This window comes from Etheostoma cragini, chromosome 10 (assembly GCF_013103735.1).
Source record: "Etheostoma cragini isolate CJK2018 chromosome 10, CSU_Ecrag_1.0, whole genome shotgun sequence".
NCBI classification, from domain to species: Eukaryota; Metazoa; Chordata; class Actinopteri; order Perciformes; family Percidae; genus Etheostoma; species Etheostoma cragini.
In genome coordinates, this window is record NC_048416.1 from 11,892,747 (window position 1) to 11,911,054 (window position 18,308).

General features: G+C 42.1%; 1 protein-coding gene across 5 annotated transcripts in view; it reads right to left on the bottom strand.

Annotated features, from left to right (window-relative positions):
• unc5a (unc-5 netrin receptor A) overlaps positions 1-18,308 on the bottom strand; it is a 142,276-nt gene that overhangs the window by 16,969 nt on the left and 106,999 nt on the right. For 3 of the 5 annotated variants that reach the window (XM_034883712.1, XM_034883711.1, XM_034883709.1), the window contains 4 exons: positions 8,716-8,946; positions 7,679-7,978; positions 1,361-1,448; positions 720-888 (listed from right to left, as the gene is read on the bottom strand). In XM_034883712.1, the coding sequence (XP_034739603.1) occupies positions 720-888; positions 1,361-1,448; positions 7,679-7,978; positions 8,716-8,946 (788 nt within the window). The remainder of the gene's footprint in view (positions 1-719; positions 889-1,360; positions 1,449-7,678; positions 7,979-8,715; positions 8,947-18,308) is intronic. The other 2 variants (XM_034883713.1, XM_034883710.1) reach the window with 1 other exon arrangement.

The following is an 18,308-nucleotide window of genomic DNA, read 5'->3' on the forward strand; positions in this document are numbered from 1 at the left end:
AGTGCTGGTCTAACCTCTGCCTCAGACAGGCCAATCCATCCCACAGACACCCCACCGCCAACACACACAAGGAGTCTGAATAATTTATGCACAATATTGAACATGAAAGAAGACCTACTAACACTCCAAAACCCACCAGCACCCCTTTCCAATCTGGATTTTGAAAATGTGTATACTGCCTCAAACAGCATTTGTTTGCGCGCGGGCGCACGTGTGTGTGTGTGTGTGTGGACAAAAAATGTTCTTCCCAAGTCTATCCTATTCTTGCACTTCTGGTCACTTTCAAATTTCATGGATGAAAAAAAATGGGGAGGGAACTCGGTAATTGTAAGCAGCGGTCAAAAGTAGTCAAGGAGCACTCAGTAGAATACATTGAGGATCAGTAATTTGCTTGGAGAATTTCTGTTTTCAGAAAAATGTTGCCTAGCAACTCTTGAGCCGCAGAGAGCCGGATCTTCCAGGCTTTTGTTCCAGCCCAATGTAAAAACACCTGATGGTCAATATAACTGAAACACTGGAGTGGATGAGTTCTGGGCCAGGACTACATCCACTATACAACAAAGAGTGCTTTCCAGTGCCTGTTTCAAGTCACTGTTGACCAAGTTTATACTTTTTCAAGGAAAGTTCTCAAGTAAATTCAGTATGACTTAACAAATTCACTGGGTGGCAACGTTGTCTTTCTATAGAGGATTTGTGCTGAAGTTATAGTGCTGTCTCACCTCCCAAGTGCCCTCATAGTTCTGCTTCTTGAGGCGGACGGCCCAGTTATCGAGGCATGCGTCAGAGCAGTGGTCCATGCTGAGGATAACTGGCCGGCTCAGGACCACCCCTGGAGGGCCACAACTCACTACGGGGCTGAGCACGGTCTGGCAGCCAGCCAGGGGTAACCTACACCAGGGAGAGAAGGGAGAGAGAGGGGAAGGACTCCAAATAAAGTGCTTTTACTCATCAAGTTATTAGTGAGAACATAGTGGTCTATTGTAAGCAGGATATGATACTGTTACCTCAGCAATTGATCTAGCAGCTCTAACAGAAAATAATGAAAGCCTGCTGGACTCACTGACTAGCTGGACCTAGTTGTGATGAGTGAGTCATAACGTAACAATATCACAGCATGCTACAACGACTGTGCCTTCTGAGACTGAATGCAGCAAGGCAGATAAACAGGCTTTTCCAAACAATTCATCTAACTTAAATAGTGCACACCCTGGTAAAAGGCTACGTTATTTATTTACATCCCTCCTCCACAGTACTGGCACACACTCTTAAGCCTTTCCTAATGGAACAGTAGAGCATCAAAACAAACAGCCTAGTGGCATCCAGGGAAGACTGCCAGTTAGGCAGTGTTAAAGAGACCCACCTTAAATCTTCCTTCCTCTGAACAGTGAGATAAATCTCATAGATCTTTCCTCTGGGGATGGCCTCGGGAGGAATAAGCAGACTGATTCCTAATGCAAATACAACAAAGGGAGAGAGAGAAACAGAGAGAGAGAGAGACAGAGAGAGAGAGAAAGGGGGGGATAAAGAAGAGGGGGACAGGCTTATTTGTTCTGACTGAACAACGCTTTTGTCATCTCACAAAAGGATGCCAGCCCACTCAAAACTGCACAGCTGCAAAAAACAAAAAACAAATCTATTGTAAAAAGGTCAAAGGCAGCCTCCGTCAGGTACAGCAGATGCAAATCTCGGCACCAGCAGCCGAGGCGGCACGCATCCCTATGGTCAACAATTAGCTGAGACAAAAGCACACACAGCTTTGCAGTTTAAATGTCCTCCGTCTGCCACCGAGTAGATAATTGAGACCATGGCAAGGACTACTCTAGGAAAATTACATTTCCCCAGGAGAGTGTGGCAAAGCACCTTGGAGAGAAGAGGGAGCTATTTAGGTAGTTTGAATGTTGTGGCATTAGTGTTGTGATTCTCATGACAAAATCATCTGCTTAGAATTTAAAATGTGGTACAAACAGTGACTATGCAACACAATCTCAACAGTCTTTGGATTTTAAACTGGGTCTGTTTACCATAAAACAATAGTCTGAAAAAGGTGAAGGTGCCTGATATTCAGTAGCTGCAGCATATCTCCTCTGAGTGGATGCAAGTGCTGATTTTTCGGTTTTCTGTGTCCCAATGAGAAGATGGGTGCCAATGCGTGGTTTTGTCAACACAGCTTTAAGTTAATCCATGCAGAAAAAATCAGTAAGAGAGCGGAAGAGAGACAGAAGAGAGAGCGAGAGTGATGGCAAGGAACAAGACAAGAAGAAAGACCTTTTCTCCCACAAGATACTGGCTTACTGGCACTGTCATCGGCTAATCTGGACATCCTACAATAAGCCGAGTGAAAACACGGTCTTCCGATATAATAATATAAGCTCTGTACTCAGTTAATGTGAAGAGGGAAAGCAAAATAGGGACTAATGATGGAAGGCTTTTTATATCTTTTATCAGACTAATCTTTAATGGACCATCTCTTTCCCTCTGTCCCTGCACGTTGCACACAGCTGACACTTGTGGACATCAGCTACAAATTTAACCGGCTATGTCATAGGCAAGGGGCCTAATTGGAATAATTTGTTCAATGTTTTATTCCAGGAATCTTTCCGAGTACAGTGCGTTTTTTGCACACTCTATTTTAGAGTTAGTCCTCTCATCCCTGCACTAATGTTTGAACTATTTGTACTGTTCAGTTCAGATGTAAGTTTTTGAGCATGCACGTTATATATTGTAAAGGCCTTGCTTTTTGTAGGATTTCTTTGTATTAGCCACTTTTTTAGATCATGACTATTCTTTTAGATAGTTGGTGTCTCATCTTCTTCCTTACAACGACGACGTTTTAAAGTAATTTGCATCACAGAGAAAAATACTGACGGTGTAATAAGCTGCTTTGTAAGAAGTGCTATTAGGAAAGCCACATGCACAAGATTTGAAGGCTGAATGGTCTGTGTCGATAAAGACAGGGAGACGTTTATGGGACTCAGCTGTTACTGACAAAACCTCTTGTCAATGTCCAGTCAGATGCATTGTGTCATTAATGCAGGTGTAACAAAGTTGCTGTATATATAACATTTAGGAGCAGATGTCACATTGTTTAGATGCAACATTTGATGTTTGTTTAAAGTATAACAGCAAACAGAACATCCTCCAGAGGATTACTGAAATCTCCCTGTCCTCACACTACACAGACTGCACTGCTGTGTTTGCTGAAACAATACCGTAATGGAAACTATTCTTTGGTATCAGATTTGGTTGCCTTCTCATCTTAGAGTTTCCTTAAAATCGCATTTACAAATTACATATGGAAGCAGCACACTGGTATGGACCAAGAAACAAAAAGAAATACACATTGTTGCCTTTCAGTTCTGATCCATTTCCTGTTCACACCAACTGGTTACAAATGAACCAAGAGCTGCAAACACCTTGGGTCATATCTTGCACCTGGACCAGCGCATACCAAAGCCCAACACAAGTGTCTTTGCAAGTTTAAGATTGACGCAGTAGTCAATTTCCCGTTCAGCGCCCGCATCATTGAAATAGCGAAAGCACCTGCACCCATCTTTGTGCTCATGGGCGTGCTTACAGGTGGTGTGTACTTAGTGATTCAGGTGATTTGGCGTATAGCTATCTTGAGGCAGTGGGAAGTGATCGCACCAATGACCAACAAAAACCTGGTCTAAAGTCAAACGCGCAGTATTTCATTGTTATTATTGCCATCACAATAGCATTCCACCGAGGTCCAAACACACCTGGCTTTTAAAGGGAATGTGAGACGACAGTCGGATTGGTTTATTGCATGTTACGCCCAAAACACACATGACTTAATGAAGACACTAAGTACAACCCTTTTGAACCATGCACCATCCAAAACTGGATTTGAATTTGCTCTATTCACACCTGCGCCATTATAGTCTGGTGGGTAAATCGACTGGACAGTTATGGGGACGGTCATCCAGCATCTTTATCGCTACATGGACAGAGAGGGGAGTTCAAACAGAGATGTGTTGGGCATTTTAGCAGTTCCTTATTAAAATAATAATAATAAGGAATAGATACTACGATAGGAAATGCCTCTTTTTGTTTGTCACTATTTGTCTATTTATGATGAGTATGAGTAGCAGTCTCAACTAATCTTATTGATGCGTTTTAGAGCACTGGAAAGTGTGTTTTTACTTCTGGTCCTCTTCTGTCTGTTAGTCGCGAAGGGGACATTTTAGCAGACTCCTCAGCCTTAAGACCGGGTTTCAGTCTGCATGCCGGCTCCATAACATCGGTTTTATTGATTGATATTGTTTTTTAAAGATATTATTTGGGCATTTTAAGCCTTCATAATTTGACAGCACACCTGAAGATATGAAAGGAGGGAGAAAGGGGGAATGACATGCAGCAAAGGGCCGCATCGAAGAGTAAACCTTTTTATATGGGGGCCCACCCTACCAACTGAGCTATCTGGCCGCCCTTTGACAATTTTAAAATTGTTAGGAACGCCACTCTCTTTTTAGCAGAGATGGAATTCATCACAATAAACGGGACAGCCAAGTGCTCTGTGGTAATCTTCAAAACAGGCTCCAAACGTGACTGACTGTTTACTTCTTGCGCATGCGTGCAAAAGTCATAGCACGTGCCCCAGTCTCACCTCTCTTCCTCTACAGCAGTAGAAGAGACCCTTAAGAGCACCCCCTGTAGGCCCTCTTTGCCAGTTATTACCTACTCTACCTTATCACCTTCTATAAAACACCCACCTCATGAGTTGCCAATCATCATGGAGCTTGACTAATGTTAGAGCATGACTCAACTAACTTAAGAACAAACCCTACACAAGCCAGGGAACTGGTCCTCTGTCCATTAGGGCATACACTTTGTATACCCCCACCTTTACTATCATTCCCATCAGATTTAAAAAACAGAATTAAAAGGACATCACTCCCCATGGCTGCAGAAGACGAGGAGTTAACGGTGGTAATCTTCATTGCCATGACTGTTCAAATGATCGAACAGTGATCCTATTCGATCATTTGAACAGTCATGGCAATGGAGATTACCACAGTTTCAAAGCACAGGCTGTGGATACAATAACAATCAAATTCGCATTGTTGAATGTGCAATCATGTTTGAACAAAACATTCATTTTAAATGACTTGTTTCTATCACACGATTTTTATTTGTCACAGAAACTTGGCTGCATGTTGGTGATCTAGGCCCTTTCACTGATTTCTCCCCTGGTGATTGTGACTTTTTTACCTTTCCCAGATCCACTAGTTTCTATCCTTGATTGTGCCCAACTTGGATAAAATTGTAATCCTTGGTGATTTTAGTATCCATGCCCATCAAAGCCTTTAGTTTGCTAGTTTCTACAACTTGTGGACTCATTCAATCTGACTCAGTCCGTAACTGGTCCAACACACAAACATGGTCATACACTGGATCTTGTTTTATCATCAGGTTTTCCAGTTTTAAGTATTGAGCTGGATGTTGCTAGTCTATCTAACCATAAGCCTGTGATTTTTAATGCATCACTGTCTAATCCATTACCTAAACCTTGCTTGCCAGAGCGCTACATCCGAGCACTAAACTCGTCCACTGCTAGGCAATATTCTGATGATTTCATAGCTTGTCCTTTTGCTAGTCCCACAGAAATAACCTCCACCACTCTGTCTACAGATGAGCTAGTTACTCGGTTTAATACTACTGTCACAGATGTTCTTGATATTGTTGCCCCTTTTAAACTGAAGTGACTCAGTCAAAGCCCTCCCTTAGCTTAACAGTGAGACTTGTGCCCTTTGACAAGAGTGTAAAAAAGCAGAAAGGAAATGGAAAAAAGATAAACTGCAAGTATCCTATGAGACACAGAGATTACAAGGTATCCTACCAAGGCATTGTCAAAGCACCTAAAGCAAAGCATTTTTCTAAAAACATAGCTAAAAATGCACATAGCCTTATTTTGTTAAGTGCAATAAATCCAGCACTAAATCATGCTATTGCACTCCCTGATGCTACGTTTGAAATCACAAAACAATTTTGAGCTTTTTTTATCAACAAGGTTGACCCTATCATATCTTGTATTTCACCTACTGACCATGACCCTTCCGCATCAATCCTATGCCCTGCTTCTCTGAATTGTTTTGTGCCTGTCAGCATTGAAGGATGTTGTATCACAAATAAGAACTACCTATTCATCTTCAGATATTGTCCCCTCTCGTCTTTTGAAAGAGGTATTTCATACTATTGGTCCCAGCCTCTTGTCTGTAATATATAGAGTAGCTCTTTCATGAATGGCTTTACACATGCTGTGGTTCAGCCCCTAATTAAAAAAAAACAACCTTGACCCTACTGGTTGTAACAGCTTTAGGCCTATTTCTAAATGATTGTTTATGTCAAAGATTTTGGAGAAGGTTGTTCTTGCGCAGCTCTCTTAATTTATAAGAGAAAATTATGTATTGGGCAATTTTCAGCCTGGTTTCAGAGTACACAATAGCACAGAAACAGCACTTATTAAAGTGCTAAATTATGTTGCTGTTTGGTGACGGACAAAATTGTGCCATTTTACTTTTGGTGGACCTGAGTGCTGCATTTGACACTGTTGATCATGCCATCTCGTTGGATCACCTTTAGCATAGGGTAGGGATCCAGACTGTTCAATTCAGTGGTTCAATTCTTATTTAAAAAATAGAACCTTTTCTTTTGTGTTGCAGCGACTACATGCAGTGTACCTCAAGGTTTGATTTTAGGGCCAATTTCATTTTCTTTGTACATGCTCCCTTTGGGCTCCATTCTTCACAAACATAACATATGTTATTACAGTTATGCTGATGACACAGTTGTACCTGTCTCTAAAAACAGGTGATATCAACTAATTTAAAGTTCCTTTTTCAATGCCTTAAAGAGCTGGATGGCTAACAACTTTCTCCAACTTAATGAGAGTAATGTTGTTTGGCCCACCAAATTTAGTTGACAAACTTTCAAAAGATGTAGGGACTTTAACCGAAGCTTGTCCAGAATGCGACTGCTAGATTGTTGACTGGTAGCAGAAGGAGGAATCATATCTCCCCAATGCTGGCTTCTCTTCACTGGTTACCGGTCAAAAGAGAAAAGATTTTAAGGTAACGTTACTTGTTTTTAAGGAATTACATGGGTTGGCCCCTTTTTATATTGCTGATCTCCTTACCAAGGAACCTAAGATCGTCTTATTATTTCCTTTTAGCTATTCTACAGTCTTGGATGAAAACAAAGGGTGATTGTGCCTTCTCTGTTGTGGCCCCGAGACTCTGGAACAAACTTCCCATTCATATTAGGTCCTCCTCTACTTCTGAAATCTTTAAGTCTTGTTTCTTTGGCGTATGATTTAGTTTTTGGGACATTTGTATAGCAGTGTGTTGTTTGTATGATGTTCACTGTGTCTATATTATCTTCCTTTGTTTTTATAACATATTACTTTATACAGCACTTTGTTCAGCCTAGGTTGGTTTTAAATGTGCTCTATAAATAAATTGACTTGACATATTGACACAGAATGACATCATCAAAACTCTCCAATAAAAGAATTACCTGTCAGTCCATACGACTTTATATTTATAGCTCTTAACTAAAAGGCAACAATGTATCTTTTGCTTTGTCCAATCCAACTGAACCGAACTACAAGCGGGAGAAGGACCTTAGAGATTTATACGACCCTTAATGAAGAACCCACCTGTGTTAGGTATCGTCAGCCTCCCTCCCAGGAAGTTGAAGGTCCCATAGGAGGTGTTTGCTACATCGCGGGGCAGCGTTTTAAAGTAGCTCTGAGTGGACAGCCTGCTCACAAACTCAGCAGGGTCTGAGTTAAGCTTGCCGTTGTGCAGAGTGTGCGAGCCGTTGGGAAGCGGGTCCAGCAGAGGCCCGTTGCTCATTGAAAACTTTCCAGTGGCATCATGGCGTGAGCGTAGGGTGCCTTGGTAACTGGTGGTGGTAGTGGTTAGATCAGGCTGGATGGTGAGCAAATGGGAATTCTCTGTTTGAATAATGAAAAAAGGAAACAGACAAAAGCAAATGTGTGAAACTTCATGAGTGGCAGTCAAGGGGGGGTTTGTATATCACTGAGACAGACCTCACACTCTCTAAAGCTGTCGAAACACACAACAAAAACTGAAAAAAACATAGAAAAGACACATGGTGCAGAAAACAGACTCACACACTCTTGACAACACACAAACACAAGCCAAAGCCAATCAATTCCCACCCCCTCTCACTATCTCTGTCTGTTTAGCAACCACACAATCAATTCCAAACAGAACTCAGATACAGCTTAGCACCCAGAATGTATAAAGGCTTTTTTTTTTATTTCACACAGTGAATCACAGGCACTGCAACCCAGTTCCCCATCTCCATCCAACCCAGCGAGTTGTATTTCTATTACTCGCTGGTAAACCTCAGAGGCTCCACACAGGCAGTAAACAGAGTGGGTACATTTCCTGACAATGAGGCGGTGGCGAAACATAATGTGACACACACACACACACACACACACACACACACACACACACACACACACACACACACACACACACACACACACTCGCTTAGACTAAAGACCACTGTAAATACATTCACACTACTTTCACAACCACATACAAACAGGATCAGTGGTACATGTACATGTAGATGAGTGCTGCACAGTCACGGTGGGCAGATGGACAGACCAACGGACGTACAGTGGAGGGTAGAACAGAACAAAGAACAGTGTCCTACTGCTGTGGGGGGGAGGCCTGCGTGGCCGCGGTGCCCACACACCTGGCTTGCTGGGCTTGATGCCCATGGGCTGGAAGCCAGTGGTGAGGATGGAGGAGTCTGCTACGTCGGCATCCAGGTCCTCCTTCTTGCGCCGGTAGACTAGGACTACCACAATGAGCAGCAGAGTCAGACACAGAGCCACTGCCACTATGCCCACGTAGAGCGCCACATCCTCCGCCCCGCTCACAGCTGCAAGGGTAGGACACAGAACAACAGAAAATAAATCATTAAGCACAACTGAAAAACTTACTTGTGCGTTGAATGAAAATACCAATGTATGTTGCAGGGAAATCTTTTAAAATCTTCAGTGCAAAGGACTTACTTGATGATCTGGTTAATAGATAATATGAAATCCCTTCCATATTTTTTGCTTGGCATATTGTGCGACTTTGTTTCTGACAATGCAAGGAAATTAGAGCCAGCATTTGCAAATATTTGAAAATAACCATCTCTAATTTCAGTATTTTTTAAAAACCTAAAAGTAGGGCTAGGCTATATATCAATATTATATTGACATCGATATCTGAAGCTAGATATTGTCTTAAATTTTGAATATCATATTATTTGCCTTTACTCATTATATCCACATTATTGATGATTATTCATCTGAACTTTCATTGTCTTAATATTTTGTGAAAGCACAAATATTTAACCCAACAATATTGACATTGATGTATTTGGTCAAATATATTGTGACATTTGATTTTCTAACTATCGGCCAACTCTAGCCTAAAGCTTCAATGTCAACCTGTGGACAATAGTAAAGGAGAGTGTTTCTGAAGCAGATTTACCTTTCTTCATTTCTGCACCAATATATATATATATATATATATATATATATATATATATATATATATATCTTATGCTCATATGTTTTTTTGTGTATCTCTCGTCTTTCTCTCTAAGCACAGCAACCCCCAAGAGAGACAAAAATGAAGAATTTGCTTATGAAATTCTAGCACCTCTTATTGAATCTCTCTGTCTTCCTCTGAAAAGCATGAGAGACGAGCGTGAGCGTAATTCTCTCAAAAATACAGTATGAAGATGACAGCTAAGCCCAGACAAACATCAACATGTGCATGCTTTTGTGTGTGTGTGTGTTGTTTTTTTGCAGGAGAATGGGATTTGCTATGGCTGTCTCCCTGGGCTGGGGGAGTTTGGTGGCGGAGGATGCTCCTGGGGCCTTTGTGGAGGGCCATTGTCCCTGGGAGCCATGGGGGCGGAGGGCTGTCAGCTGAACACAGTCAAGGAGGGGACACATTGAGCAGCGCAGCTTCGAGAGACCGAGAACAACAGCAAAGGTTAAAGTGCTGCAGGTTGGCGCGGTGAGGTGACAACAAAAGGAAGAGGACAAAAGCAGGAGAAGAGCAAGTGTAGAAGACTGAACATTAGAATTAAATAACAAAAAAAGACTAACAGGGAGACAGCATGTGCCTGACACTTGTGTGATTTACATTTCAGCAATGAGCGGCAAAAACACGTCCAAAAGGTTTGTGTCAAAATCGACCTGATTAACATTAGATATGACATATTTTGATGAATATCTCCAAACTGCCATGGTTTTTCTTTCTATTTTTTTTTTCCACTGTGTAATCATACTGCTTGACACGAACTGCGCTCAACATTGGAAGCACCGATTTGACAAGTTTTAATTGGTGTTAGTAAATCTGTGATATGGAGAATGGCACAATTAAATTAGAGTGCTAACAGACAAAGTGAAAAAAAAGAGAAAATGGTCAAAAAGTATTCTTTCTCTCATGGCTCACTCTCATCTCTATTCATCTCTTTTTGTCTGTTTGTCCTTGCCTTCTCATTTTGCCTTGAAAAATCCATTTCTTTGGACCAAGCCGCGTGACATGCCAGAATCTATTTCATGGGTGATTATCTCAGTACAATCTGATACCTTAAGTAGCGGGATTATATGCAGCCAGGCTCTATGGCTGCCCGCTGTAATGCCAGCGGTCTCTTGACAAGCAATCAATTGTGAATGACTGTGATTTGTGTTCTTGACATTTAACTGCACATCTGCACAGAACATACTTATGGCATGAAGTCTTAACAGGATACCTACACTGCAGTGATCCTGCTATGTACACATCCTTCGTCTCTGACGCTTTAAAATCCGAAAGGACGCAGTAAACTCACTATTCATGTGTCCACGCACCCTTTTTCCATGATAATGCTACATTATATGACAATCTGTGTTTAAAACCTTAAAAGAAACCTCAAAAACATAAAATAAACGTACCTCCTTCACAACACACACAATTTGTAAGTACACACACACACACACACACACACACGGCAAAAACTTTGAATGTGTCCCCAAGTGCAGTCGCAAAACCATCAAGCGCTACAACGTTACTGGCTTACATGAGGACCACCACAAGAAAAGAAGACCAAGAGTCACTTCTGCTGCTGAGGATAAGTTCATCTGAGTCACCAGCCTCAGAAATCACAAATTAACAGCAGCTTAGATTAGAGACCAGGTGGATACCACACAGAGTTCTAGCAGCAGACACATCTCTAGAACAACTGTTAAGAGGAGACCGTGCAAATCAGGCCTTCATGGTCAAATAACAGCTAGGAAACCACTGCTATGGAGAGGCAACAAGCAGAAGAGATTTGTTTGGGCCAAGAAACACAAGGAATGGACATTAGACCAGTGGAAATCTGTGCTTAGGTCTGATGAGTCAAGGTTTGAGATCTTTGGTTCCAACCGTTGTGTCTTTGTGCGACAGAGAAGAGGTGACTGGATGGATTCTACATGCCTGGTTCCCACCGTGAAGCATGGAGGAGGAGGTGTGATGGTGCTTTGCTGGTGACAATGTTGGGGATTTATTCAAAATTGAAGGCATACTGAACCAGCATGGCTACCACAGCATCCTGCAGCGACATGCCATCCCATCCAGTTTGCGTTTAGTTGGACTATCATTTATTTTTCAACAGGACAATGACCCCAAACACACCTCCAGGCTGTGTAAGGGCTATTTAACCAAGAAGGAGAGTGATGGGGTGCTGCGCCTCCACAGTCACCAGACCTGAACCCAATCTAGATGGTTTGGGGTGACCTTGACCGCAGAGTGAAGGCAAAAGGGCCAACAGGTGCTGAGCATTCTGGGAACTCCTTCTAGACTGTTGGGAAACCATTTCAGGTGACTACCTCTTGAAGCTCATCAAGAGAATGCCAAGAGTGTGCAAAGCAGTAATCAGAGCAAAGGGTGGCTACTTTGAAGAAACTAGAATATAAGACATGTTTTCAGTTATTTCACACTTTTTTGGATAAATTGACCCACTATCCAATTGACGTTTTAAGGCCACTGAACAATCAAAACGTTTATTTTTTGTTGATCAAGCCGTAGATATCAATTACTGCTTCCTCCTTGCAGTTCCTCCAGTCTCTATTAAGGTAGCTTTTTCAACTCATCACTCACTTAATGTGTGTTAGTATTTTCAAATTAACTAGGAAAGTGAAAGCTATATCAGTATTATACAACAGTTCAGAATATCTGGGTTTATTTACAGTAAGTGACTAAAGAAAGAAACATTCGTACTCTTCAGAAAGACAGGACCATTCAAATGTTCTATTAGTTAGAACTAGTACTAGTATTAGTTTTCTGCTCCTTGAAAGCAGTTTTTTATTTCATTCATTTCTTTCTCGTCGCTTTGCAAGAGTCCTTTTTTTGTGGTGTGAATGATACCAGTCGCTAATCTAATTTTTTCAGATGAATTTAAATAAAAAGGCAGATTGATCATCAAGTCATTGGTATGATATCTAATTTATTTTAAAGATCACCTGATTATTTTAACTAGAACTCAGTTTTAAATTTGGCGTGGTCCACCTTCAATTTCGGACAGTTCTGGGAGGATTGTAAAAAAAGTTAAGAGCCCTGGGACTCACTTAAATGACCAGCTGTGGGTCTCAAAGACTCACTACATTGAAAACGTATTAACATCACTAATACACCCTTCCTCCACCACATTCTGTCCATGTACCTGCCTGTGCCTCTCTCCTCTGCCTCTCTCTCCTCAGGGAAGAATAGAGGTGCTTACTTGTAAGCAGTCAGGCTAAAACCTTCCACCTTCCACAATGGGCTCCAAAAAAGGGGAGAGACTATGGCTGAACTGCTCATTAAAGTTCCCAAATCCAATTGTCTTGGTGAGTCAAAGGCCAGGCGAGGCTGTGATATTTGGACTTCTAGCGCTGCAGACTACAGAGGGATGTGCAGTCTGTCTAAAGACAAAACACCACCCATCAGCAAGGAGACAGGCCAACTGGGTTCTGCTGATTGGATAAACATCGTCTGAGATTGGCCAGTTGCAGTTTACTTTCTAAGGGCAAATCAAAGGCACCTAGCTAACCTCCGATGCAAAGATCCAGTATCTGTAATCTTCCGTTTCCCCTGCACACACCATTCTTCACCCAGACAATAAAGTCAGTCAATCAGACAACTCTCTCCCTCTCTTTCTTCCTCCCTCTCTCCTTCTATTCTGTCTGTAATCTCTGGTGGCTTATCGGAGCATCACTGAGTGAAGTTTTATCTGACCCACCAGGTGTCACAGCAAAGCGATGCCGATGCTCACTACAACCCAGACCAGCAACTGCTCACAGCTCCTCCCGGCCCCACTCATTGATTTTCACGATGCCAGCCAATAATTGAAAGGACATCAATCACACTTTAATTGACGTAGCTAATCGGGTTTTATAATTGGATGGGCTTAACTTTAGTCCCCCTCTAGCGTGCCCTCTCCAGCCTTCTCTTTCCACACACACTACCAATTTACCTCACTTCCTCTCTGCCGCCCGACACTCCATCTTTCATTTCCACTTGACGTAATTGCTGGCAAAGAACTTTTGATTCTCTTTGTGAGTGACCTCTCTTCATGATTGACAACTGCCTGCGGATAATCTGTGGATGTGTTGAGCTGTTTCAGAGTTGACCCGGGGCCAATCTCTGTTTGTTGCCCTCTTCCTGAGCTTTCAGTTCAGTTCCTCCGACTCGCTCCAGGGCTGGCTGGTTAGGGATCACTTTCTGACTTAAAATGGGCCAGTAGGGACTTATAATTCATCTCCTCTAAGGCAATGTACCTGGACCCTGTTGAAGTTGTCATTGGCAATCAGCACAATGGCCCTCATTTATGAAACGTGCGTACAACCTAAAACAGTCGTAGGACGGGCGTACGGCGATTCCTACGCAAAGCTCGGCATTTATCAATTTGAACATGAGCGTAGGCTAACAAAAGAATCTCACGTCTGGTCCGACCTTGTGTACGCAGGTTTTTGAGTCAGTGTGGACTTGCGGTGCCGCTTATACCAGGAGATGGCAGATCTGGCTCTTTTAGAAGACCTCTATGAGCCGAGCAACAGTGCACTTGTAGCCTACACACACACAAGCCACGGTGGAGGGGGGGGAGCCTACTATACATGCCAGAAGAAGTCTGCAACATTGTTTTAGCCTGTGGGGTTCTGCACAATATCGCACAGGAAAACATGGTGCCATAAACGTAGTGACGGAGCCAGCTGACCCGATGCCTAGAGAACAGTGTGCAGCACAGCCCAAACTGGGGCTATACAAAGGAGACAGGATATTACTCCACACGCTATCCCTTACAACTGGCGGGCTCTGACTCATGAAAAAAACTCTGCTACCGTGTGTTTATTTAAATACAGGTACACCTACATGTAGGCCTAAAAGATTGCAATATAAGCCTACATATTACTATTAGGAGTATAAATATGTCAATGATGTATTAATTAAATAAACTTCAGCTGGAGTCTGTTTAATACAGCAACACTCTCTTTCTATTCCGCATTCTTCCTACAGCCTAATACCAGTTTTTAGACTGCCAATAGGACAAACAAAAGGTACTGCAACTTAAACTGAGATCTCAGGGTTTCAATCTCCACCTCTGAAAAGTGCTTCTTAGCCGGATTACGTCTGGCCATGTCGTGAATAGCAGGGGCGAGGCCCCAAAACCGAGAATATACTTAGGAGTAATATTTAAATTACGATTGTTTCCAGCCGCTGCTTTTATCATACCATTCTTACGCTCTGATTGGTGTGATACTAACGTTTCGTGAATCCCACGTGAAGCCTGTCGTAAGAGGATTTTTGCGCTCATATCTGTGCTGGTTTCTACGTTAGGTTGATAAATGAGGGCCAATGTCTGCACCTGACAGTCCTCGCTACCTGCTCCTTTCTCTCTCCCGCATTGATAAATAAAAGCTTTGCAGCCTCCTGTGCCGATCCTCCTTGGGCATTTATCAAGAGACCTGAGAATATATTTCATCCCATGGCCAATCCTAGTCACTTGCCCAAAGATGAATAACACAGGAGTTCTTAAGGTCAGGGAAATATGGCTACTAAAACTCTCAAAGTGAACGTGACCATTACTATCTCCACAATACAGTCGTCCAATCCCTCAACTGGTCGCGGTGAAATATGGCCCAGAAGTTTTTTCCAGCCATTTGTCACACAGCCCGTGACCCCCGCGCTGACAAACAAACCCATGACAAAAACACTGCCTGCTTCGCCACTAAATTAGCCAACAACAGATTAATAGCTTGATGGTTTTCACACAATCATTTGTGACACCCCCAAAACAGGATGCTGCTGCAAATTGGGTTCATTAACTTCATTACACACATTAAGCCAAATAATTGTTTTAATGTTGTTCTAATTTCCTGTGCCTGAGAATACGAGCAGTATCATTTTTCCGACAATCCTTTTTGTGCCCTCTAACACCTGTCTGCCATTTTGGCTTTGGCACACAGCCAGTGTATTTATTATTTCCCTGCACAGATTTTGCATAGCACTATCTTGGGCTTCACTTGTTTGCTTTATGAAAATGATCTGTTTATTTTTGAGCTGTAACTCAAAGCTTGCCCACATTGATTCTCATATATACAATACCCAAAACAATAACCTCATCTAAAGTATAGCATTCCTGGCTTAATGAGGGAGATTAGAGACGTTTGTGAGGTCCTCCGACAGAGGACGTCTTTTGTGGCAGAGTAGCTACGGCTTAATCTGCACTTGTAATGTTCGATTACATGAAGAAAAGGGTGCCTTTTGTTTCTGGAGGAAGTTTTCCATCTCAGCTAATAGCCTGCAGACATGGTTGAAGTATGGGAGTTGCTGACAAGCCAAAACCATCTTGCTATTTTGCTTATTATAATACTTCACACAGCCGTTGTCTATGGAAACACATCTGCTGGGAACAGATTGGGACAGGCATTCTTCAGAGGCCGGTGCTCCGCTCTGCAGTGTCAGTGTAAATACTGACTGTGTGTGTGTGTGTGTGTGTTTGTGTGTGTGTAACAATGACTGGCATCTTTGTGTATATATCTTGCCTCTCGGGGGGGAGCTGCTGACCTTTGATGATGGGCTGACTGAGCTCCCTGGTACACTGCAGCAGCCAATATTCAGTTATATCGGTTGACACACACACATATGCATGCACACACATGAACATTTACTCATACAAATTGTACTAACACAGATACACAATGCAACATGCAGTAGCTCTATCGACCCCACCCGACTCTTCATGCATCGGTCTATCTGATCACTTCAAATAGTGCAAAATACATAATTCATTGTATTAACTCACTGACCTGTTTAACTGAATCCCTATTAAAACCTAGTGTCTATTAAGCAAAACCTAGTGTTTATCATGCAGATCAGCCAAAGAGCACAGTATTTATAACACTTTCTCTAGGAGATGCCACCCTGAGACTCATCATTTCTGGATGGGAAGCTGCAATATCTTTCTGTCTTTGATATCTGTAGGTAGCAACAGAGCTCCCCCTTCATGTCCATCTGGTCAGCAGTGGACCCTGTGGTGCCACTTTCCTCTCAGCTGCCGTGGTTTCTGATCCTGACTGCACGCACATGGCCTATTAATGACACACGGTGAGTAGGAACAGAGTACTGGCTGCTTTACCCCAAAAAATGAAACACGCATTGGCTTTGTGGCTATGTTACACCACTACATAAACACAAATCAAAGCATGCACGCACATGTGTACTTTAAAGGCCAATTTGATCTGTGGCTCTTTATCTGGCAGGTTGTGTTTTAATCAGAAGAGAGATGGTTTAATTCTCAGCTCTATATATAGCTCAGAGAGCATCATAGCGCCGACCCAGGTAAAAAGGTTGTATATTATCTTAGCAGCGGGTGTCATACCAGTGTTTATTAGAAGGGATTGTTTAAAAAGGTCACGCAGGTGGGGCCGAACCAGTCATTACTGCAGACTATTCTACTGCCAGTACAAGTATCTTATGAATCAGACATTTCCTTCTATCTGTCACAAGAAATTGATGCCACAAGCAGGCATAACATGTTTATTTGTTCTGATAAAAAGAAGAGGGGGGCACTCTTGCTCCTAATCACAAAGTGGAAAAGAAAAGCTTTTCCCTGCCCATCCTCTCTACCTGCCTAAGTGTAGGGGCTAATTGATGCTAATTCTGTACACATGTTCTCTTTTTATCACTTGTGATCTTCTTGTTGTATTTGATGAAGGTTGGTTGACTCCACTCTTCGCATTTCTCAGTTTGTACCTCCTCGATTCCTTTCCTTGCATCCTCTCCTTGCATCTTAGTCCCTCCCACCCAAGATGCAAGAAAAGGAGGCGAGGAAGAAACACGAGGGGAGAGGAGTCGAGGCAACAGGCATTTAGCAAAATGAAACATCCGTACTTCGGAGCAGTCATTTTAAAACAACTTCAATAATTATGACTTGTGGCACAGCTGTCATGGTTTGAATAATCTAGTTTTGTCACACTTCTTTTATACCGTCACGGGTGCCAAAAAGAGTTCTGCGAAAGATACACCTTTGCATCCTCGCTCATAGCATTCCCCAAAATGTTGCGCAGAGATCCATTTTTGGGTCACAGGCAATACGATGGAGGAGGCACAAAATGGAGCAATGAGAAGAGCCCAGTGAACTGTTGTGCTCCCCCCCCCCCCCTTTTCTCAACCCTTTTGTTGTCTTCCTGTCAACCATATAAATCATTTTTTCAACACTATTACCGCTTCTTCCGCCATTTTTGTAATTTTTTTTAATGTTTGGGGTACTTTTTTTATGTTTTTGCCAACGTTTTTTTATATTTCTATTGTTGACATTTTCACGCTTATTTCGACGGCCCAATTTTTGTGCCAAAAGAAAAGAAAATTAACTCAAAACGGGTCAAATTTGACCCAAGGACAACATGAGGGTTACATATTTTCCACTTTGGCTTTAAGAGTGTCATGTAGGAGTGTACGATTCAGAAAATGTCACGAGTCGATTTAATTCAGAATTTTAGAGATCACAATTTGATTTAATTTTGATTTTCTATTCAAAAATGATTCTTGGTTAAAAAAACGATTCACAGTATTTAAATGTAGTTACTTTTCCCATGTATGCATGCATGTATGTATGCATGCATTTATGTACTGTATGTATGTATGTATGTATGTATGTATGTATGTATGTATGTATGTATGCATGTACTTTATGTATGTATGTATGTATGCATGTATGTATGCATGCATGCATGTATGTAT